The sequence below is a fragment of the Leptodactylus fuscus genome, chromosome 5, assembly GCF_031893055.1.
Source record: "Leptodactylus fuscus isolate aLepFus1 chromosome 5, aLepFus1.hap2, whole genome shotgun sequence".
Classification (NCBI taxonomy): domain Eukaryota; kingdom Metazoa; phylum Chordata; class Amphibia; order Anura; family Leptodactylidae; genus Leptodactylus; species Leptodactylus fuscus.
The window spans coordinates 9,799,002-9,824,256 of NC_134269.1; the positions used below are offsets into that span (position 1 = coordinate 9,799,002).

General features: G+C 38.6%; 1 protein-coding gene across 1 annotated transcript; it reads left to right on the top strand.

Moving 5' to 3' along the window:
• On the top strand, positions 1 to 24,421 carry LOC142204682 (zona pellucida sperm-binding protein 3-like). Its single transcript, XM_075275987.1, has 8 exons — positions 1 to 462; positions 779 to 888; positions 15,320 to 15,423; positions 15,595 to 15,772; positions 15,837 to 15,957; positions 16,049 to 16,140; positions 23,733 to 23,872; positions 24,246 to 24,421. Exons 1-8 carry the CDS (start codon positions 1 to 3, stop codon positions 24,419 to 24,421), a joined length of 1,383 nt encoding a protein of 460 aa, XP_075132088.1.
• The last annotated feature ends 834 nt before the right edge of the window (positions 24,422 to 25,255 follow it).

The window sequence follows — 25,255 nt, forward strand, 5'->3', positions numbered from 1 at the left end:
ATGGGGCAATGTGGAGCTGGGTTAGTTTGTTTTGGGTTATTAGCTCTAGTCTTTGTTCAAGACTGTGTAGCCTCGAAGAGCTTATTCAGATTACGCCGCCAAATTGCTTCCTGGCGGTGGAGTAGTGACGCCAGAAGGCAACAAGGGGCAGATACTCGCTCTGTTGGTAGAAGAGGGTCTGCCATAGCCTATAACCAGCGGGATGGGGTAGGGTTTGTAGGATATCCTACAGGGGGGCTACAGCCTAGACAGGTGCAGCCCCCCCAGAACGCCCCCATTAGTGTGCAGTGTGGGGAGGACAGGATGCTGGTGACTGTAAATACAGATATTAATGGGGATGGGAAGCTGGTGGAAGCCGCTGATCTCACCCTGGGCCCCCAATCCTGTGGACCTGGACCCCAGAGCAGGAGCACCACACTGGTTTTTGAGGTTGGATTACGCGACTGTGGGAACAGTTTACAGGTATTGACTTTCTCATCTGTTTGGTGTATTTCATAGGACTGCCCTCCTGGGGGCAACATAGAGCTCAACTGTTCATGGTGTATTTACATGTAGCCGTTGTGCTGCGGGCCTGGCGGTGTGGTGTATACAGGTGACTAAATCCTAACTGCTGGGGTTCAGTAATGGCCTCCTGTATATAGTCTCTAACCAGTCCAGCAGTCGTGCAAGCAGGAAAGTCAGGTGCAAAATATGTGAAATATTAGGGTCAATATCTGAAAACATAACTGTGGTTCTTGATGGCTTTTACCCTGGTACTGACATGTGGACTGGTTTTCAGATGACCCCGGACTGGCTCATCTATAGCACCAATCTGACCTTCAAGTCAGTGACTAGTATTCAGAAAGTGAATGTCTCAGCTGTGGTTCCTATTCAGTGCTATTACCCCAGGTGAGTACAACCAGCAGAGGGAGTGACATCTCAGGTATACAAGAATATAACTAATGTAATACTGCCCCTATGTACAAGAATATAACTACTATAATACTGCTCCTATGTACAAGAATATAACTACTATAATACTACTCCTATGTACAAGAATATAACTACTATAATACTACTCCTATGTACAAGAATATAACTACTATAATACTACCTCCTATGTACAAGAATATAACTACTATAATACTACCTCCTATGTACAAGAGAATAGAACTACTATAATACTACTCCTATGTACAAGAATATAACTACTATAATACTAACCCTATGTACAAGAATATAACTACTATAATACTACATCCTATGTACAAGAATATAACTATATAATACTGCTCCTATGTACAAGAATATAACTACTATAATACTACTCCTATGCACAAGAATATAACTACTATAATACTACTCCTATGTACAAGAATATAACTACTATAATACTGCACCTATGTACAAGAATATAACTACTACAATACTACCTCCTATGTACAAGAATATAACTACTATAATACTACTCCTATGTACAAGAATATAACTACTATAATACTACTCCTATGTACAAGAATATAACTACTATACTACTGCTACTACTCCTATGTACAAGAATATAACTACTATAATACTACTCCTATGTACAAGAATATAACTACTATAATACTACTCCTATGTACAAGGATATAACTACTATAATACTACTATGTACAAGAATATAACTACTATAATACTACTCCTATGTACAAGAATATAACTACTATAATACTGCTCCTATGTACAAGAATATAACTACTATAATACTGCTCCTATGTACAAGAATATAACTACTATAATACTGCTCCTATGTACAAGAATATAACTACTATAATACTACTCCTATGTACAAGAATATAACTACTATAATACTACTCCTATGTACAAGAATAGAACTACTATAATACTACCTACTATGTACAAGAATATAACTACTATAATACTACCTCCTATGTACAAGAATATAACTATTATAATACTGCTCCTATGTACAAGAATATAACTACTATAATACTATGTACAAGAATAGAACTACTATAATACTACTCCTATGTACAAGAATATAACTACTATAATACTGCTCCTATGTACAAGAATATAACTACTATAATACTACTCCTATGTAGAAGAATATAACTACTATAATACTACTACTATGTACAAGAATATAACTACTATAATACTACTCCTATGTACAAGAATATAACTACTATAATACTGCTCCTATATACAAGAATATAACTACTATAATACTGCTCCTATGTACAAGAATATAACTACTATAATACTGCCTCCTATGTACAAGAATATAACTACTATAATACTACTCCTATGTACAAGAATATAACTACTATAATACTACCTCCTATGTACAAGAATATAACTACTATAATACTGCTCCTATGTACAAGAATATAACTACTATAATACTGCCTCCTATGTACAAGAATATAACTACTATAATACTGCTACTACTCCTATGTACAAGAATATAACTATTATAATACTGCTCCTATGTACAAGAATATAACTACTATAATACTGCCTCCTATGTACAAGAATATAACTACTATAATACTGCCCCCTATGTACAAGAATATAACTACTATAATACTGCTCCTATGTACAAGAATAGAACTACTTTAATACTACTCCTATGTACAAGAATATAATGACTATAATACTACCTCCTATGTACAAGAATAGAACTACTATAATACTACTCCTATGTACAAGAATATAACTACTATAATACTACTCCTATGTACAAGAATATAACTACTATAATAGCTCCTATGTACAAGAATATAACTACTATAATACTAGCTCCTATGTACAAGAATATAACTATTATAATACTGCTCCTATGTACAAGAATATAACTACTATAATACTATGTACAAGAATATAACTACTATAATACTACCTCCTATGTACAAGAATATAACTACTATAATACTAGCTCCTATGTACAAGAATATAACTATTATAATACTGCTCCTATGTACAAGAATATAACTACTATAATACTATGTACAAGAATATAACTACTATAATACTACTCCTATGTACAAGAATATAACTACTATAATACTGCTCCTATGTACAAGAATAGAACTACTATAATACTACTCCTATGTACAAGAATATAACTACTATAATACTGCTCCTATGTACAAGAATAGAACTACTATAATACTACCTCCTATGTACAAGAATATAACTACTATAATACTACCTCCTATGTAGAAGAATAACTACTATAATACTACTCCTATGTACAAGAATATAACTACTATAATACTACTCCTATGTACAAGAATATAACTATTATAATACTGCTCCTATGTACAAGAATATAACTACTATAATACTGCCTCCTATGTACAAGAATATAACTAATATAATACTACCTCCTATGTACAAGAATATAACTACTATAATACTACTCCTATGTACAAGAATAGAACTACTATAATACTACTCCTATGTACAAGAATAGAACTACTATAATACTGCTCCTATGTACAAGAATAGAACTACTATAATACTGCTCCTATGTACAAGAATATAACTACTATAATACTACCTCCTATGTACAGGAATATAACTACTATAATACTACCTCCTATGTACAAGAATATAACTACTATAATACTACCTCCTATGTACAAGAATATAACTACTATAATACTACTCCTATGTACAAGAATATAACTACTATAATACTACCTATGTACAAGAATATAACTACTATAATACTACTACTATGTACAAGAATATAACTACTATAATACTACCTCCTATGTAGAAGAATATAACTACTATAATACTACTACTATGTACAAGAATATAACTACTATAATACTGCTCCTATGTACAAGAATATAACTACTATAATACTACTCCTATGTACAAGAATATAACTACTATAATACTGCTCCTATATACAAGAATATAACTACTATAATACTACTCCTATGTACAAGAATATAACTACTATAATACTACCTCCTATGTACAAGAATATAACTACTATAATACTGCTCCTATATACAAGAATATAACTACTATAATACTACTCCTATGTACAAGAATATAACTACTATAATACTGCTCCTATGTACAAGAATATAACTACTATAATACTACTCCTATGTAGAAGAATATAACTACTATAATACTGCTCCTATGTACAAGAATATAACTACTATAATACTATGTACAAGAATATAACTACTATAATACTAGCTCCTATGTACAAGAATATAACTACTATAATACTAGCTCCTATGTACAAGAATATAACTACTATAATACTACTCCTATGTAGAAGAATATAACTACTATAATACTGCTCCTATGTACAAGAATATAACTACTATAATACTATGTACAAGAATATAACTACTATAATACTACCTCCTATGTACAAGAATATAACTACTATAATACTAGCTCCTATGTACAAGAATATAACTATTATAATACTGCTCCTATGTACAAGAATATAACTACTATAATACTATGTACAAGAATAGAACTACTATAATACTACTCCTATGTACAAGAATATAACTACTATAATACTGCTCCTATGTACAAGAATAGAACTACTATAATACTACTCCTATGTACAAGAATATAACTACTATAATACTGCTCCTATGTACAAGAATAGAACTACTATAATACTACCTCCTATGTACAAGAATATAACTACTATAATACTACCTCCTATGTACAAGAATATAACTACTATAATACTACTCCTATGTACAAGAATATAACTACTATAATACTACCTATGTACAAGAATATAACTACTATAATACTGCTCCTATGTACAAGAATAGAACTACTTTAATACTACTCCTATGTACAAGAATATAATGACTATAATACTACTCCTATGTACAAGAATATAACTACTATAATACTGCTCCTATGTACAAGAATATAACTACTATAATACTACCTCCTATGTACAAGAATAGAACTACTATAATACTACCTCCTATGTACAAGAATAGAACTACTATAATACTACTCCTATGTACAAGAATATAACTACTATAATACTACTCCTATGTACAAGAATATAACTACTATAATACTACCTCCTATGTACAAGAATATAACTACTATAATACTAGCTCCTATGTACAAGAATATAACTATTATAATACTGCTCCTATGTACAAGAATATAACTACTATAATACTATGTACAAGAATATAACTACTATAATACTACCTCCTATGTACAAGAATATAACTACTATAATACTAGCTCCTATGTACAAGAATATAACTATTATAATACTGCTCCTATGTGCAAGAATATAACTACTATAATACTATGTACAAGAATATAACTACTATAATACTACTCCTATGTACAAGAATATAACTACTATAATACTGCTCCTATGTACAAGAATAGAACTACTATAATACTACTCCTATGTACAAGAATATAACTACTATAATACTGCTCCTATGTACAAGAATAGAACTACTATAATACTACCTCCTATGTACAAGAATATAACTACTATAATACTACCTCCTATGTACAAGAATATAACTACTATAATACTACTCCTATGTACAAGAATATAACTACTATAATACTACCTATGTACAAGAATATAACTACTATAATACTACTATGTACAAGAATATAACTACTATAATACTGCTCCTATGTACAAGAATATAACTACTATAATACTACTCCTAAGTAGAAGAATATAACTACTATAATACTACTACTATGTACAAGAATATAACTACTATAATACTACCTCCTATGTAGAAGAATATAACTACTATAATACTACTACTATGTACAAGAATATAACTACTATAATACTGCTCCTATGTACAAGAATATAACTACTATAATACTACTCCTATGTACAAGAATATAACTACTATAATACTGCTCCTATATACAAGAATATAACTACTATAATACTACTCCTATGTACAAGAATATAACTACTATAATACTACCTCCTATGTACAAGAATATAACTACTATAATACTACTCCTATGTAGAAGAATATAACTACTATAATACTACTACTATGTACAAGAATATAACTACTATAATACTACTCCTATGTACAAGAATATAACTACTATAATACTGCTCCTATGTACAAGAATAGAACTACTATAATACTACTCCTATGTACAAGAATATAACTACTATAATACTGCCTCCTATGTACAAGAATATAACTACTATAATACTACTCCTATGTACAAGAATATAACTACTATAATACTACCTCCTATGTACAAGAATATAACTACTATAATACTGCTCCTATGTACAAGAATATAACTACTATAATACTGCCTCCTCTGTACAAGAATATAACTACTATAATACTGCTCCTATGTACAAGAATATAACTACTATAATACTACTCCTATGTACAAGAATATAACTATATAATACTACTCCTATGTACAAGAATATAACTACTATACTACTGCTACTACTCCTATGTACAAGAATATAACTATTATAATACTGCTCCTATGTACAAGAATATAACTACTATAATACTGCCTCCTATGTACAAGAATATAACTACTATAATACTGCCCCCTATGTACAAGAATATAACTACTATAATACTACCTCCTATGTACAAGAATAGAACTACTATAATACTAGCTCCTATGTACAAGAATATAACTATTATAATACTGCTCCTATGTACAAGAATATAACTACTATAATACTATGTACAAGAATATAACTACTATAATACTACTCCTATGTACAAGAATATAACTACTATAATACTGCTCCTATGTACAAGAATAGAACTACTATAATACTACTCCTATGTACAAGAATATAACTACTATAATACTGCTCCTATGTGCAAGAATAGAACTACTATAATACTACTCCTATGTACAAGAATAGAACTACTATAATACTACCTCATATGTACAAGAATATAACTACTATAATACTACTATGTACAAGAATATAACTACTATAATACTACCTATGTACAAGAATATAACTACTATAATACTACTCCTATGTACAAGAATATAACTACTATAATACTGCTCCTATGTACAAGAATATAACTACTATAATACTACTCCTAAGTAGAAGAATATAACTACTATAATACTACTACTATGTACAAGAATATAACTACTATAATACTACCTCCTATGTAGAAGAATATAACTACTATAATACTACTACTATGTACAAGAATATAACTACTATAATACTGCTCCTATGTGCAAGAATATAACTACTATAATACTACTCCTATGTACAAGAATATAACTACTATAATACTGCTCCTATATACAAGAATATAACTACTATAATACTACCTCCTATGTACAAGAATATAACTACTATAATACTGCTCCTATATACAAGAATATAACTACTATAATACTACTCCTATGTACAAGAATATAACTACTATAATACTACTCCTATGTACAAGAATATAACTACTATACTACTACTCCTATGTACAAGAATATAACTACTATAATACTACTCCTATGTACAAGAATATAACTACTATAATACTACCTCCTATGTACAAGAATATAACTATTATAATACTGCTCCTATGTACAAGAATATAACTACTATAATACTATGTACAAGAATATAACTACTATAATACTACTCCTATGTACAAGAATATAACTACTATAATACTACTCCTATGTACAAGAATATAACTACTATAATACTACTCCTATGTACAAGAATATAACTACTATAATACTACCTCCTATGTACAAGAATATAACTACTATAATACTGCTCCTATATACAAGAATATAACTACTATAATACTACTCCTATGTACAAGAATATAACTACTATAATACTACCTCCTATGTACAAGAATATAACTACTATAATACTACTCCTATGTACAAGAATATAACTACTATAATACTACTCCTATGTAGAAGAATATAACTACTATAATACTACTACTATGTACAAGAATATAACTACTATAATACTACCTCCTATGTAGAATATAACTACTATAATACTACTCCTATGTACAAGAAGATAACTACTATAATACTACCTCCTATGTACAAGAATATAACTACTATAATACTGCTCCTATATACAAGAATATAACTACTATAATACTACTCCTATGTACAAGAAGATAACTACTATAATACTACCTCCTATGTACAAGAATATAACTACTATAATACTACCTCCTATGTAGAAGAATAACTACTATAATACTACTCCTATGTACAAGAATATAACTACTATAATACTACTCCTATGTACAAGAATATAACTACTATACTACTGCTACTACTCCTATGTACAAGAATATAACTATTATAATACTGCTCCTATGTACAAGAATATAACTACTATAATACTGCCTCCTATGTACAAGAATATAACTACTATAATACTGCCTCCTATGTACAAGAATATAACTACTATAATACTACCTCCTATGTAGAAGAATAACTACTATAATACTACTCCTATGTACAAGAATATAACTACTATAATACTACTCCTATGTACAAGAATATAACTACTATACTACTGCTACTACTCCTATGTACAAGAATATAACTATTATAATACTGCTCCTATGTACAAGAATATAACTACTATAATACTGCCTCCTATGTACAAGAATATAACTACTATAATACTGCCCCCTATGTACAAGAATATAACTACTATAATACTACCTCCTATGTACAAGAATATAACTACTTTAATACTACTCCTATGTACAAGAATATAATGACTATAATACTACCTCCTATGTACAAGAATAGAACTACTATAATACTACTCCTATGTACAAGAATATAACTACTATAATACTACTCCTATGTACAAGAATATAACTACTATAATACTAGCTCCTATGTACAAGAATATAACTACTATAATACTAGCTCCTATGTACAAGAATATAACTATTATAATACTGCTCCTATGTACAAGAATATAACTACTATAATACTATGTACAAGAATATAACTACTATAATACTACCTCCTATGTACAAGAATATAACTACTATAATACTAGCTCCTATGTACAAGAATATAACTATTATAATACTGCTCCTATGTACAAGAATATAACTACTATAATACTATGTACAAGAATATAACTACTATAATACTACTCCTATGTACAAGAATAGAACTACTATAATACTACTCCTATGTACAAGAATATAACTACTATAATACTGCTCCTATGTACAAGAATAGAACTACTATAATACTACCTCCTATGTACAAGAATATAACTACTATAATACTACCTCCTATGTACAAGAATATAACTACTATAATACTACTCCTATGTACAAGAATATAACTACTATAATACTACCTATGTACAAGAATATAACTACTATAATACTACTCCTAAGTAGAAGAATATAACTACTATAATACTACTACTATGTACAAGAATATAACTACTATAATACTACCTCCTATGTAGAAGAATATAACTACTATAATACTACTACTATGTACAAGAATATAACTACTATAATACTGCTCCTATGTACAAGAATATAACTACTATAATACTACTCCTATGTACAAGAATATAACTACTATAATACTGCTCCTATATACAAGAATATAACTACTATAATACTACTCCTATGTACAAGAATATAACTACTATAATACTACCTCCTATGTACAAGAATATAACTACTATAATACTGCTCCTATATACAAGAATATAACTACTATAATACTACTCCTATGTACAAGAATATAACTACTATAATACTGCTCCTATGTACAAGAATATAACTACTTTAATACTACTCCTATGTAGAAGAATATAACTACTATAATACTGCTCCTATGTACAAGAATATAACTACTATAATACTATGTACAAGAATATAACTACTATAATACTACCTCCTATGTACAAGAATATAACTACTATAATACTAGCTCCTATGTACAAGAATATAACTATTATAATACTGCTCCTATGTACAAGAATATAACTACTATAATACTACTCCTATGTAGAAGAATATAACTACTATAATACTGCTCCTATGTACAAGAATATAACTACTATAATACTATGTACAAGAATATAACTACTATAATACTACCTCCTATGTACAAGAATATAACTACTATAATACTAGCTCCTATGTACAAGAATATAACTATTATAATACTGCTCCTATGTACAAGAATATAACTACTATAATACTATGTACAAGAATAGAACTACTATAATACTACCTCCTATGTACAAGAATATAACTACTAAAATACTACTCCTATGTACAAGAATATAACTACTATAATACTGCTCCTATGTACAAGAATAGAACTACTAAAATACTACTCCTATGTACAAGAATATAACTACTATAATACTACTCCTATGTACAAGAATAGAACTACTATAATACTACCTCCTATGTACAAGAATATAACTACTATAATACTACTCCTATGTACAAGAATATAACTACTATAATACTACCTATGTACAAGAATATAACTACTATAATACTGCTCCTATGTACAAGAATAGAACTACTTTAATACTACTCCTATGTACAAGAATATAATGACTATAATACTACTCCTATGTACAAGAATATAACTACTATAATACTGCTCCTATGTACAAGAATATAACTACTATAATACTACCTCCTATGTACAAGAATAGAACTACTATAATACTACTCCTATGTACAAGAATATAACTACTATAATACTACCTCCTATGTACAAGAATATAACTACTATAATACTAGCTCCTATGTACAAGAATATAACTATTATAATACTGCTCCTATGTACAAGAATATAACTACTATAATACTATGTACAAGAATATAACTACTATAATACTACCTCCTATGTACAAGAATATAACTACTATAATACTAGCTCCTATGTACAAGAATATAACTATTATAATACTGCTCCTATGTACAAGAATATAACTACTATAATACTATGTACAAGAATATAACTACTATAATACTACTCCTATGTACAAGAATATAACTACTATAATACTGCTCCTATGTACAAGAATAGAACTACTATAATACTACTCCTATGTACAAGAATATAACTACTATAATACTGCTCCTATGTACAAGAATAGAACTACTATAATACTACCTCCTATGTACAAGAATATAACTACTATAATACTACCTCCTATGTACAAGAATATAACTACTATAATACTACTCCTATGTACAAGAATATAACTACTATAATGCTACCTATGTACAAGAATATAACTACTATAATACTACTCCTATGTACAAGAATATAACTACTATAATACTGCTCCTATGTACAAGAATATAACTACTATAATACTACTCCTAAGTAGAAGAATATAACTACTATAATACTACTACTATGTACAAGAATATAACTACTATAATACTACCTATGTACAAGAATATAACTACTATAATACTACCTCCTATGTACAAGAATATAACTACTATAATACTGCTCCTATATACAAGAATATAACTACTATAATACTACTCCTATGTACAAGAATATAACTACTATAATACTGCTCCTATGTACAAGAATATAACTACTATAATACTACTCCTATGTAGAAGAATATAACTACTATAATACTACTACTATGTACAAGAATATAACTACTATAATACTACTCCTATGTACAAGAATATAACTACTATAATACTGCTCCTATATACAAGAATATAACTACTATAATACTGCTCCTATGTACAAGAATATAACTACTATAATACTGCCTCCTATGTACAAGAATATAACTACTATAATACTGCTCCTATGTACAAGAATATAACTACTATAATACTGCCTCCTCTGTACAAGAATATAACTACTATAATACTGCTCCTATGTAGAAGAATAACTACTATAATACTACTCCTATGTACAAGAATATAACTACTATAATACTACTCCTATGTACAAGAATATAACTACTATAATACTGCTCCTATGTACAAGAATATAACTACTATAATACTGCTCCTATGTACAAGAATATAACTACTATAATACTACTCCTATGTACAAGAATATAACTATATAATACTACTCCTATGTACAAGAATATAACTACTATACTACTGCTACTACTCCTATGTACAAGAATATAACTATTATAATACTGCTCCTATGTACAAGAATATAACTACTATAATACTGCCTCCTATGTATAAGAATATAACTACTATAATACTGCCCCCTATGTACAAGAATATAACTACTATAATACTACCTCCTATGTACAAGAATAGAACTACTATAATACTAGCTCCTATGTACAAGAATATAACTATTATAATACTGCTCCTATGTACAAGAATATAACTACTATAATACTATGTACAAGAATATAACTACTATAATACTACTCCTATGTACAAGAATATAACTACTATAATACTGCTCCTATGTACAAGAATAGAACTACTATAATACTACTCCTATGTACAAGAATATAACTACTATAATACTGCTCCTATGTACAAGAATAGAACTACTATAATACTACTCCTATGTACAAGAATAGAACTACTATAATACTACTCCTATGTACAAGAATAGAACTACTATAATACTACCTCATATGTACAAGAATATAACTACTATAATACTACTCCTATGTACAAGAATATAACTACTATAATACTACCTATGTACAAGAATATAACTACTATAATACTACTCTTATGTACAAGAATATAACTACTATAATACTGCTCCTATGTACAAGAATATAACTACTATAATACTACTCCTAAGTAGAAGAATATAACTACTATAATACTACTACTATGTACAAGAATATAACTACTATAATACTACCTCCTATGTAGAAGAATATAACTACTATAATACTACTACTATGTACAAGAATATAACTACTATAATACTGCTCCTATGTACAAGAATATAACTACTATAATACTACTCCTATGTACAAGAATATAACTACTATAATACTGCTCCTATATACAAGAATATAACTACTATAATACTACTCCTATGTACAAGAATATAACTACTATAATACTACCTCCTATGTACAAGAATAGAACTACTATAATACTACTCCTATGTACAAGAATAGAACTACTATAATACTACCTCATATGTACAAGAATATAACTACTATAATACTACTCCTATGTACAAGAATATAACTACTATAATACTACCTATGTACAAGAATATAACTACTATAATACTACTCCTATGTACAAGAATATAACTACTATAATACTACTCCTATGTACAAGAATATAACTACTATAATACTACTCCTATGTACAAGAATATAACTACTATAATACTACCTCCTATGTACAAGAATATAACTACTATAATACTGCTCCTATGTACAAGAATATAACTACTATAATACTACTCCTATGTACAAGAATATAACTACTATAATACTGCTCCTATGTACAAGAATATAACTACTATAATACTGCTCCTATGTACAAGAATATAACTACTATAATACTGCTCCTATGTACAAGAATATAACTACTATAATACTACTCCTAAGTAGAAGAATATAACTACTATAATACTACCTCCTATGTACAAGAATATAACTACTATAATACTGCTCCTATGTACAAGAATATAACTACTATAATACTACCTCCTATGTACAAGAATATAACTATTATAATACTGCTCCTATGTACAAGAATATAACTACTATAATACTATGTACAAGAATATAACTACTATAATACTACTCCTATGTACAAGAATATAACTACTATAATACTACTCCTATGTACAAGAATATAACTACTATAATACTACTCCTATGTACAAGAATATAACTACTATAATAATACCTCCTATGTACAAGAATATAACTACTATAATACTGCTCCTATATACAAGAATATAACTACTATAATACTACTCCTATGTACAAGAATATAACTACTATAATACTACCTCCTATGTACAAGAATATAACTACTATAATACTACTCCTATGTACAAGAATATAACTACTATAATACTACTCCTATGTAGAAGAATATAACTACTATAATACTACTACTATGTACAAGAATATAACTACTATAATACTACCTCCTATGTAGAATATAACTACTATAATACTACTCCTATGTACAAGAAGATAACTACTATAATACTACCTCCTATGTACAAGAATATAACTACTATAATACTGCTCCTATGTACAAGAATATAACTACTATAATACTGCTCCTATGTACAAGAATATAACTACTATAATACTACTCCTATGTACAAGAATATAACTACTATAATACTACCTCCTATGTACAAGAATATAACTATTATAATACTGCTCCTATGTACAAGAATATAACTACTATAATACTGCTCCTATGTACAAGAATAGAACTACTATAATACTACCTCCTATGTACAAGAATATAACTACTATAATACTACTCCTATGTACAAGAATATAACTACTATAATACTACTCCTATGTACAAGAATATAACTACTATAATACTACTCCTATGTACAAGAATATAACTACTATAATACTACTCCTATGTACAAGAATATAACTACTATAATACTGCTCCTATGTACAAGAATATAACTACTATAATACTACTCCTATGTACAAGAATATAACTACTATAATACTGCTCCTATGTACAAGAATATAACTACTATAATACTACCTCCTATGTACAAGAATATAACTACTATAATACTACTCCTATGTACAAGAATATAACTACTATAATACTACTCCTATGTACAAGATAACTACTATAATACTACCTCCTATGTACAAGAATATAACTACTATAATACTACTCCTATGTACAAGAATATAACTACTATAATACTACTCCTATGTACAAGAATATAACTACTATAATACTACTCCTATGTACAAGAATATAACTACTATAATACTGCTCCTATGTACAAGAATATAACTACTATAATACTACTCCTATGTACAAGAATATAACTACTATAATACTACTCCTATGTACAAGAATATAACTACTATAATACTACTATGTACAAGAATATAACTACTATAATACTACCTCCTATAGATAAGAATATAACTACTATAATACTGCTCCTATGTACAAGAATATAACTACTATAATACTACTCCTATGTACAAGAATATAACTACTATAATACTGCCTCCTATGTACAAGAATATAACTACTATAATACCGCCCCCTATCTGATTGCAGTATAACATGTCTCTGGACAGGTATGGTAATGTGAGCAGTAAGGCCATCAGGCCCACTTGGCTTCCTTTTGCCTCCACCTTGTCCACAGAGGAGCGGCTGGTCTTCTCCTTACGTCTGATGACTGGTAAGGTTACATCCATGTGTATTTATATAGAATGTGGTGTCTTTGTAGACTGGTGTACAATATGGATTAGCTCATGAATAGAATGCTAGGACTCCAGTGAATACTGACACATGTACAGACAGTTGTGGTTTGGAATGTCATGAGTATGTGATGACTGAGCTGTCTTCTCAGAGGACTGGTCGGCCCCCCGGTCACTGCTGGTCTACAGTCCTGGAGATGTCTTCTACATTGAGGCTTCTGTGGAGACCAGGAACCACATGCCTCTGATTCTCTACGTTGACTCTTGTGTGGCCACGCCATCTCCTGAGGTCAGCTCCGGCCCGCGTTATGAGATCATCGCCCATAATGGGTATGTCGCCCCGTTCCTGCAGCCCTCCTATTATGGGGGCCCCTCTAATGGTCTTGTTCCTTAGGTGCCTGATAGATGGAACCCAAGAAGACTCCGGCTCCACGTTCCGATCTCCACGACCCCAGCTGGACAAGCTGCAGTTCATGGTGGATGCCTTCTGGTTCACTGACTATGACATGGCCACTGTAAGTGTCTACAGGGGCCGTAGTAGAGCGCCCCCTAGGGGCTGCAGTGTCCTACACCTTATTGGGGCTTTTATCTTCTCACCTATTGCAGATTTACATCACCTGCTCGCTGAGGGCGGCTGTGGATACTAAAGTCCTCGATCCCATGAACAAGGCCTGTTCATACAACAGAACTACCAGCAGGTGAGAATGTGGCGCTGGTGGGTCAGGCCCGAACATGGCAGGGGCTTCAGAACAGTGATCTCTAGTGGCTGGATGTGGAAATGCATGCGAGTAGCAAAACGTCAATATCTTGTCTGCTGCACAGCAGGCTGGGGGTAATATTTTAAAGGGTTTCAGGACTTACATTTTAGGGAATGGTCAACAATGTGGTGGGGTCTGGGGTGTCGGACACCCAAATCTGCTGTTTGAAGGGGTTGCAGTGCCTCTGAGCGCAGCAGCTGATACAGCAGCGGCAGCTCAGTCCCATTCAAGTGAATGAAATACCAAGAATGGCCATTACACAATGTGACGGTGTTCAGTGAAGGGGCTGTAGTCAACCAGCTGATCTGTAGGGGTCCTCACCAATTACATGATGAGCTATGCTAAGGATCTGGAAGTCCTGGACATCCCCTTTAACAGCCAGCACGTGTTTCAGATCCCTGTACTGTCTGCTACATTGGTCACGACTCTCCAGCCCCCACAGACTCCCCTGAATCCTGGGGCAAACATCATGGCTGCATTACCAGTAATGGCCACTAGATGGTGGTAAGATATCATCCTATATTAGCATATGCTGCGTATTAGAACCTGAGCATCTCCTGGTGCCCAGAGCAAACAATGTAGATAATGGGGCCCATACGAGGGCCCCAGAGGGTCTGTTCTGGATCTAGCCATATTTATCGGTATGCTCCTGTCCAGGCCCCGCCATCGCTTCTGCAACAGGGGGCGCTGCACATGACACACTGGCGCTAAACCGTGTATGAACGTTGTGACCAGTCATAGTGCGGTGTCAACCTGGAGCCAAAATGGAGGTGGCCAGGACAGGGGTGTGAATACCGGTCGCCATGTGCTGGAATAGTCCAATAGTTAAGGGTGCCATACTGTGTGCATAGGGGGTGCAGTAAATGGGGTGCCATGCTGTGTGCATAGGGGGTGCAGTAAATGGGGTGCCATGCTGTGTGCATAGGGGGCCCAGTAAATGGGGTGCCATGCTGTGTGCATAGGGGGCCCAGTAAATGGGGTGCCATACTGTGTAGGGGGTGCAGTAAATGGGGTGCCATGCTGTGTGCATAGGGGGCCCAGTAAATGGGGTGCCATGCTGTGTGCATAGGGGGCCCAGTAAATGGGGTGCCATGCTGTGTGCATAGGGGGCCCAGTAAATGGGGTGCCATACTGTGTAGGGGGTGCAGTAAATGGGGTGCCATGCTGTGTGCATAGGGGGTGCAGTAAATGGGGTGCCATGCTGTGTAGGGGGTGCAGTAAATGGGGTGCCATGCTGTGTGCATAGGGGGTGCAGTAAATGGGGTGTCATACTGTGTGCATAGTGGGTGCAGTAAATGGGGTGCCATGCTGTGTGCATAGGGGGTGCAGTAAATTGGGTGCCATACTGTGTAGGGGGTGCAGTAAATTGGGTGCCATACTGTGTAGGGGGTCCAGTAAATGGGGTGCCATGCTGTGTGCATAGGGGGTGCAGTAAATGGGGTGCCATGCTGTGTGCATAGGGGGTGCAGTAAATGGGGTGCCCTGCTGTGTGCATACGGGGTCCAGTAAATGGGGTGCCATGCTGTGTGCATAGGGGGTGCAGTAAATGGGGTGCCATGCTGTGTGCATAGGGGGTGCAGTAAATGGGGTGCCATGCTGTGTGCATAGGGGGTGCAGTAAATGGGGTGCCATGCTGTGTGCATAGGGGGCCCAGTAAATGGGGTGCCATACTGTGTAGGGGGTGCAGTAAATGGGGTGCCATGCTGTGTGCATAGGGGGCCCAGTAAATGGGGTGCCATGCTGTGTGCATAGGGGGCCCAGTAAATGGGGTGCCATGCTGTGTGCATAGGGGGCCCAGTAAATGGGGTGCCATACTGTGTAGGGGGTGCAGTAAATGGGGTGCCATGCTGTGTGCATAGGGGGTGCAGTAAATGGGGTGCCATGCTGTGTGCATAGGGGGTGCAGTAAATGGGGTGCCATGCTGTGTGCATAGGGGGTGCAGTAAATGGGGTGCCCTGCTGTGTGCATACGGGGTCCAGTAAATGGGGTGCCATGCTGTGTGCATAGGGGGTGCAGTAAATGGGGTGCCATGCTGTGTGCATAGGGGGTGCAGTAAATGGGGTGCCATGCTGTGACAGGGGGTGCAGTAAATGGGGTGCCATGCTGTGCATAGGGGGTGCAGTAAATGGGGTGCCATGCTGTGTGCATAGAGGGCCCAGTAAATGGGGTGCCATGCTGTGTAGGGGGTGCAGTAAATGGGGTGCCATGCTGTGTGCATAGGGGGTGCAGTAAATGGGGTGCCATACTGTGTGCATAGGGGGTGCAGTAAATTAAGTGCCATACTGTGTAGGGGGTCCAGTAAATGGGGTGCCATACTGTGTAGGGGGTGCAGTAAATGGGGTGCCATGCTGTGTGCATAGGGGGTGCAGTAAATTGGGTGCCATACTGTGTAGGGGGTGCAGTAAATGGGGTGCCATACTGTGTAGGGGGTGCAGTAAATGGGGTGCCATGCTGTGTAGGGGGTCCAGTAAATGGGGTGCCATGCTGTGTGCATAGGGGGTGCAGTAAATTGGGTGCCATACAGTGTAGGGGGTGCAGTAAATGGGGTGCCATGCTGTGTGCATAGGGGGTGCAGTAAATGGGGTGCCATACTGTGTAGGGGGTGCAGTAAATGGGGTGCCATGCTGTGTGCATAGGGGGTGCAGTAAATGGGGTGCCATACTGTGTGCATAGGGGGTGCAGTAAATGGGGTGCCATACTGTGTGCATAGGGGGTCCAGTACATGGGGTGCCATGCTGTGTAGGGGGTGCAGTAAATGGGGTGCCATACTGTGTGCATAGGGGGTGCAGTAAATGGGGTGCCATGCTGTGTGCATAGGGGGTGCAGTAAATGGGGTGTCATACTGTGTGCAGTAAATGGGGTGCCATGCTATGTAGGGGGTGCAGTAAATTGGGTGCCATACTGTGTAGGGGGTGCAGTAAATGGGGTGCCATACAGTGTAGGGGGTCCAGTAAATGGGGTGCCATACTGTGTAGGGGGTCCAGTAAATGGGGTGCCATGCTGTGTGCATAGGGGGTCCAGTAAATGGGGTGCCATGCTGTGTGCATACGGGGTCCAGTAAATGGGGTGCCATGCTGTGTGCATAGGGGGTGCAGTAAATGGGGTGCCATGCTGTGTGCATAGGGGGTGCAGTAAATGGGGTGCCATGCTGTGTGCATAGGGGGTGCAGTAAATGGGGTGCCCTGCTGTGTGCATACGGGGTCCAGTAAATGGGGTGCCCTGCTGTGTGCATACGGGGTCCAGTAAATGGGGTGCCATGCTGTGTGCATAGGGGGTCCAGTAAATGGGGTGCCATGCTGTGTGCATAGGGGGTGCAGTAAATTGGGTGCCATGCTGTGTGCATAGGGGGTGCAGTAAATGGGGTGCCATGCTGTGTAGGGGGTGCAGTAAATGGGGTGCCATACTGTGTAGGGGGTGCAGTAAATGGGGTGCCATACTGTGTGCATAGGGGGTGCAGTAAATGGGGTGCCATGCTGTGACAGGGGGTGCAGTAAATGGGGTGCCATACTGTGTGCATAGGGGGTCCAGTAAATGGGGTGCCATGCTGTGTGCATAGGGGGTCCAGTAAATGGGGTGCCATGCTGTGTGCATAGGGGGTGCAGTAAATGGGGTGCCATACTGTGTGCATAGGGGGTCCAGTAAATGGGGTGCCATGCTGTGTGCATAGGGGGTGCAGTAAATTGGGTGCCATACTGTGTAGGGGGTCCAGTAAATGGGGTGCCATACTGTGTAGGGGGTGCAGTAAATGGGGTGCCATGCTGTGTAGGGGGTCCAGTAAATGGGGTGCCATGCTGTGTGCATAGGGGGTGCAGTAAATGGGGTGCCATACAGTGTAGGGGGTGCAGTAAATGGGGTGCCATACAGTGTAGGGGGTGCAGTAAATGGGGTGCCATGCTGTGTGCATAGGGGGTGCAGTAAATGGGGTGCCATACTGTGTGCATAGGGGGTGCAGTAAATTGGGTGCCATACTGTGTAGGGGGTCCAGTAAATGGGGTGCCATGCTGTGTAGGGGGTGCAGTAAATGGGGTGCCATGCTGTGTGCACACGGGGTCCAGTAAATGGGGTGCCATGCTGTGTGCATAGGGGGTGCAGTAAATGGGGTGCCATACTGTGTAGGGGGTGCAGTAAATGGGGTGCCATGCTGTGTGCATAGGGGGTGCAGTAAATGGGGTGCCATACTGTGTAGGGGGCCCAGTAAATGGGGTGCCATGCTGTGTGCATAGGGGGTGCAGTAAATGGGGTGCCATACTGTGTGCATAGGGGGTGCAGTAAATTGGGTGCCATACTGTGTAGGGGGTCCAGTAAATGGGGTGCCATGCTGTGTAGGGGGTGCAGTAAATGGGGTGCCATGCTGTGTGCATACGGGGTCCAGTAAATGGGGTGCCATGCTGTGTGCATACGGGGTCCAGTAAATGGGGTGCCATGCTGTGTGCATAGGGGGTGCAGTAAATGGGGTGCCATGCTGTGTGCATAGGGGGTGCAGTAAATGGGGTGCCATGCTGTGTGCATAGGGGGTGCAGTAAATGGGGTGCCCTGCTGTGTGCATACGGGGTCCAGTAAATGGGGTGCCATGCTGTGTGCATAGGGGGTGCAGTAAATTGGGTGCCATGCTGTGTGCATAGGGGGTGCAGTAAATGGGGTGCCATGCTGTGTAGGGGGTGCAGTAAAAGGGGTGCCATGCTGTGTGCATAGGGGGCCCAGTAAATGGGGTGCCATACTGTGTAGGGGGTGCAGTAAATGGGGTGCCATACTGTGTGCATAGGGGGTGCAGTAAATGGGGTGCCATGCTGTGACAGGGGGTGCAGTAAATGGGGTGCCATGCTGTGTGCATAGGGGGTCCAGTAAATGGGGTGCCATGCTGTGTGCATAGGGGGTGCAGTAAATGGGGTGCCATGCTGTGTGCATAGGGGGTCCAGTAAATGGGGTGCCATGCTGTGTGCATAGGGGGTCCAGTAAATGGGGTGCCATGCTGTGTGCATAGGGGGTGCAGTAAATGGGGTGCCATGCTGTGTGCATAGGGGGTCCAGTAAATGGGGTGCCATGCTGTGTGCATAGGGGGTGCAGTAAATGGGGTGCCATGCTGTGTGCATAGGGGGTCCAGTAAATGGGGTGCCATGCTGTGTGCATAGGGGGTCCAGTAAATGGGGTGCCATGCTGTGTGCATAGGGGGTGCAGTAAATTGGGTGCCATACTGTGTAGGGGGTCCAGTAAATGGGGTGCCATACTGTGTAGGGGGTGCAGTAAATGGGGTGCCATGCTGTGTAGGGGGTCCAGTAAATGGGGTGCCATGCTGTGTAGGGGGTCCAGTAAATGGGGTGCCATGCTGTGTGCATAGGGGGTGCAGTAAATGGGGTGCCATACAGTGTAGGGGGTGCAGTAAATGGGGTGCCATACAGTGTAGGGGGTGCAGTAAATGGGGTGCCATGCTGTGTGCATAGGGGGTGCAGTAAATGGGGTGCCATACTGTGTAGGGGGTGCAGTAAATGGGGTGCCATACTGTGTAGGGGGTGCAGTAAATGGGGTGCCATGCTGTGTGCATAGGGGGTGCAGTAAATGGGGTGCCATGCTGTGTGCATAGGGGGTGCAGTAAATGGGGTGCCATGCTGTGTAGGGGGTCCAGTAAATGGGGTGCCATGCTGTGTAGGGGGTCCAGTAAATGGGGTGCCATGCTGTGTAGGGGGTGCAGTAAATGGGGTGCCATACTGTGTAGGGGGTGCAGTAAATGGGGTGCCATGCTGTGTGCATAGGGGGTGCAGTAAATGGGGTGCCATACTGTGTAGGGGGTCCAGTAAATGGGGTGCCATGCTGTGTGCATAGGGGGTGCAGTAAATGGGGTGCCATGCTGTGTGCATAGGGGGTGCAGTAAATGGGGTGCCATACAGTGTAGGGGGTGCAGTAAATGGGGTGCCATACAGTGTAGGGGGTGCAGTAAATGGGGTGCCATGCTGTGTGCATAGGGGGTGCAGTAAATGGGGTGCCATGCTGTGTGCATAGGGGGTGCAGTAAATGGGGTGCCATACTGTGTAGGGGGTCCAGTAAATGGGGTGCCATGCTGTGTGCATAGGGGGTGCAGTAAATGGGGTGCCATACTGTGTAGGGGGTGCAGTAAATGGGGTGCCATGCTGTGTGCATAGGGGGTGCAGTAAATGGGGTGCCATACTGTGTGCATAGGGGGTCCAGTAAATGGGGTGCCATGCTGTGTGCATAGGGGGTGCAGTAAATGGGGTGCCCTGCTGTGTGCATACGGGGTCCAGTAAATGGGGTGCCATGCTGTGTGCATAGGGGGTGCAGTAAATGGGGTGCCATGCTGTGTAGGGGGTGCAGTAAATGGGGTGCCATGCTGTGACAGGGGGTGCAGTAAATGGGGTGCCATGCTGTGTAGGGGGTGCAGTAAATGGGGTGCCATGCTGTGTAGGGGGTGCAGTAAATGGGGTGCCATGCTGTGTGCATAGGGGGTGCAGTAAATGGGGTGCCATACTGTGTGCATAGGGGGTCCAGTAAATGGGGTGTCATACTGTGTGCATAGTGGGTGCAGTAAATGGGGTGCCATGCTGTGTGCATAGTGGGTGCAGTAAATGGGGTGCCATACTGTGTGCATAGGGGGTCCAGTACATGGGGTGCCATACTGTGCACATCCCATGTGTGTAGTATGGAGTACAGTATGGAATCTATATTTATTATCCATATATTATTGACCACAAATGGCAGGGGGTGTGAGCTAACACTTTTGATACGGGGGTCTTACAACATACCTCCCAACCGTCCCGATTTCCATGGGACATTCACGAATTTTGTGTCCTGTCCCACGGTCCCGGTTGGCGGGAGATATGTCCTGATTTCAACTCATCGGCGTCCGGAGGACACCAATGAGTTGAACGTATAAGCGAGTAAAGCAGGAGCTGTCACAGCTCAGCTCCTGCCTTACCACTGCGGCGCTCCGGCGTTTGTAGGCGCGATGTGATGACGTCACATCAAGCCTACAACTATGTGAGTGGAGTGAGAGCGAAGAGAGCGGCGGGGGAGCGTTGGAAGGTGAGTACTGTATAAGTGTTTGTGTTAAACATTGAGGGTACGTAATGTAGGGGGCCTATGAAACTTGGGGTATATGGGGGGGGGGGGCGAAAACTGCATGACACTGGGGCAGATGAAGGGGGTGGAGAACGGCATGACACGGGCAGATGAAGGGGGGAGCATGGCATGGCACTGGGGCAGATGAAGGGGGGAGACATGTAACTGGGGGCAGATAAAGGGGTTATATGAATCTGGGAGAGATGGAGGGGGGAAATATAATTTACAGGTGACTGTAGGAGGATTATACTGTGTGGGAGCACATGAAAAATGAATGAGAATGGGCGGAGTCAACATAAAAGTGGGCGGAGTCGACATAAGTGGGCAGAGCTCAGTTTACCGCAGCGCGGACGCGCACCGCATATTTTGTCCCTCTTTCGGCTCTTCAAAAGTTGGGAGGTATATTACAATACTACACCCACCTGTGGCTACATGACCTCTAACGTGGCCCCTTGTTTCCGCAGTTGGTCAGCTGTTGAGGGCCCCAGTGACATTTGCAGCTGCTGTGACACCCAGGACTGTGCTGCCCCCTTCAGTCAGGGCAGGAGATGGGCCCCGTCCTATGGAAGGCCAAGAAGAGAGGGGAGAAGCGGTGCTGTACGAGGTCAGTCATGGAGGATGTATATAGATGGGACTGCCGGATATCAGTGTGAACTATTCCATCACCGACTCGGCTCTGCTACATCTCGGCACAGCGCTCACTGCTGACCAGTGGCCTTATCAGTAGTCGTCCCTGCTCTAGTCACAGCTAAAGCTGCACATCAAGGGCTTTACCCATAATACTACTTCCTCATTAGGAAGTGAACCAATAGCTATTTGTGGCTTTAGATGTGAGTGGAGTATGTGATAATAAGCAAGCGCCTGATTATTAGGGGGTGACAATACTCTCTAGAGGGGGGTGTCGTCTACCTCACCCCAATCTGCTGCCCCCCTATGTATTACCCGCACCCTCTAATCCGCCTCTTCTCTCCTCGCAGGCTCCTGGTCCGAGGACAGACGGGCTTTGGCCTCGGTGGGGCCGCTGATGGTGCTCAGAGATCGCCGGAGACGTTCCCTTGTGGTGGATTTGGGGGTCGGGGGTCTTGGCTTTGTGTTCATTCTTATCTGTGCTGCTATAATTAGACTGTATTTAAAAAAGAAAGTGCCCCCCTAGATGTGCAGAATTAAAGGGGCGCTCGTTTACTTCCGCCTGAATGTCCTTGACTTACTGAACATTACACTTGGTTTCTTAAAGGGGAACTCCATGATCGTAAAGGCTCAGGCCCTGCCATTAGTATAGATGGGGGTAGAGACTAGAATGCGGGAATTACATTGAGTAGAGGGCGGAGCCTGACCAGTTTCCCATGTGTGGTCACAGGGTTTGGGGTGGATGCACCAAGGAGATCCCCCCAGCTCTCCCCAATCCAGTGCGGAGTCTGGTTATCACTGGAGGATGGTCGTGGTCTGTAATCTAGCTGTAAGTGCTCACTTCTCTGCAGCGCCACCACAGGAGAGATGAAGTATTACAGGGTTTTATGGTGTGGGGGCCAACATGTTTACAAAAACAGGAGAGCAACACAATGGCGACATGCCAATGGGTGCTGCTAAACCTCTGTGAGTGTTATGGTGCAATGCACTAGTTGGGGCTGGAGATGCCCCCTTCCTCTAGGAGAGCCATGGTCTACACCAACCCACAGTCAGCTGGAGTAAGGGGTGGTTTAGTCATGGTGGCCTGTTCCTGCCCCTAGACTGTGTGCAGATCCATTGCCCATCCTAATCCCTGCAGCAGCACTTGCTCGGCACCAACCGATCAAAATGGAGAAGGCCTAATCCTGTCCCCCGGGCGCCACCTGTTACCTACTTCAGTAACCCGACATCTGGGCACCTACTACAACTCCCATCCTTGGTCTCCAGCACAGAATCCTACATGGGCACACTGGGGTAGGAAAAAAGGTATACAAAGGGGCTGCGGCCTCAGCAGGGATCGGTCAGGGGTGCCAAAATGGAA

What these genes read in the sequence shown, in the direction of transcription:
- LOC142204682 (XM_075275987.1), top strand. Translation starts at nt 1, where the DNA reads ATGGGGCAATGTGGAGCTGGGTTAGTTTGTTTTGGGTTATTAGCTCTA. An exon ending in CTCCTTACGTCTGATGACTG is followed by an intron (nt 15,424 to 15,594) that starts GTAAGGTTACAT and finishes CTGTCTTCTCAG; the next exon opens with AGGACTGGTCGGCCCCCCGG. An exon ending in CTGACTATGACATGGCCACT is followed by an intron (nt 15,958 to 16,048) that starts GTAAGTGTCTAC and finishes CACCTATTGCAG; the next exon opens with ATTTACATCACCTGCTCGCT.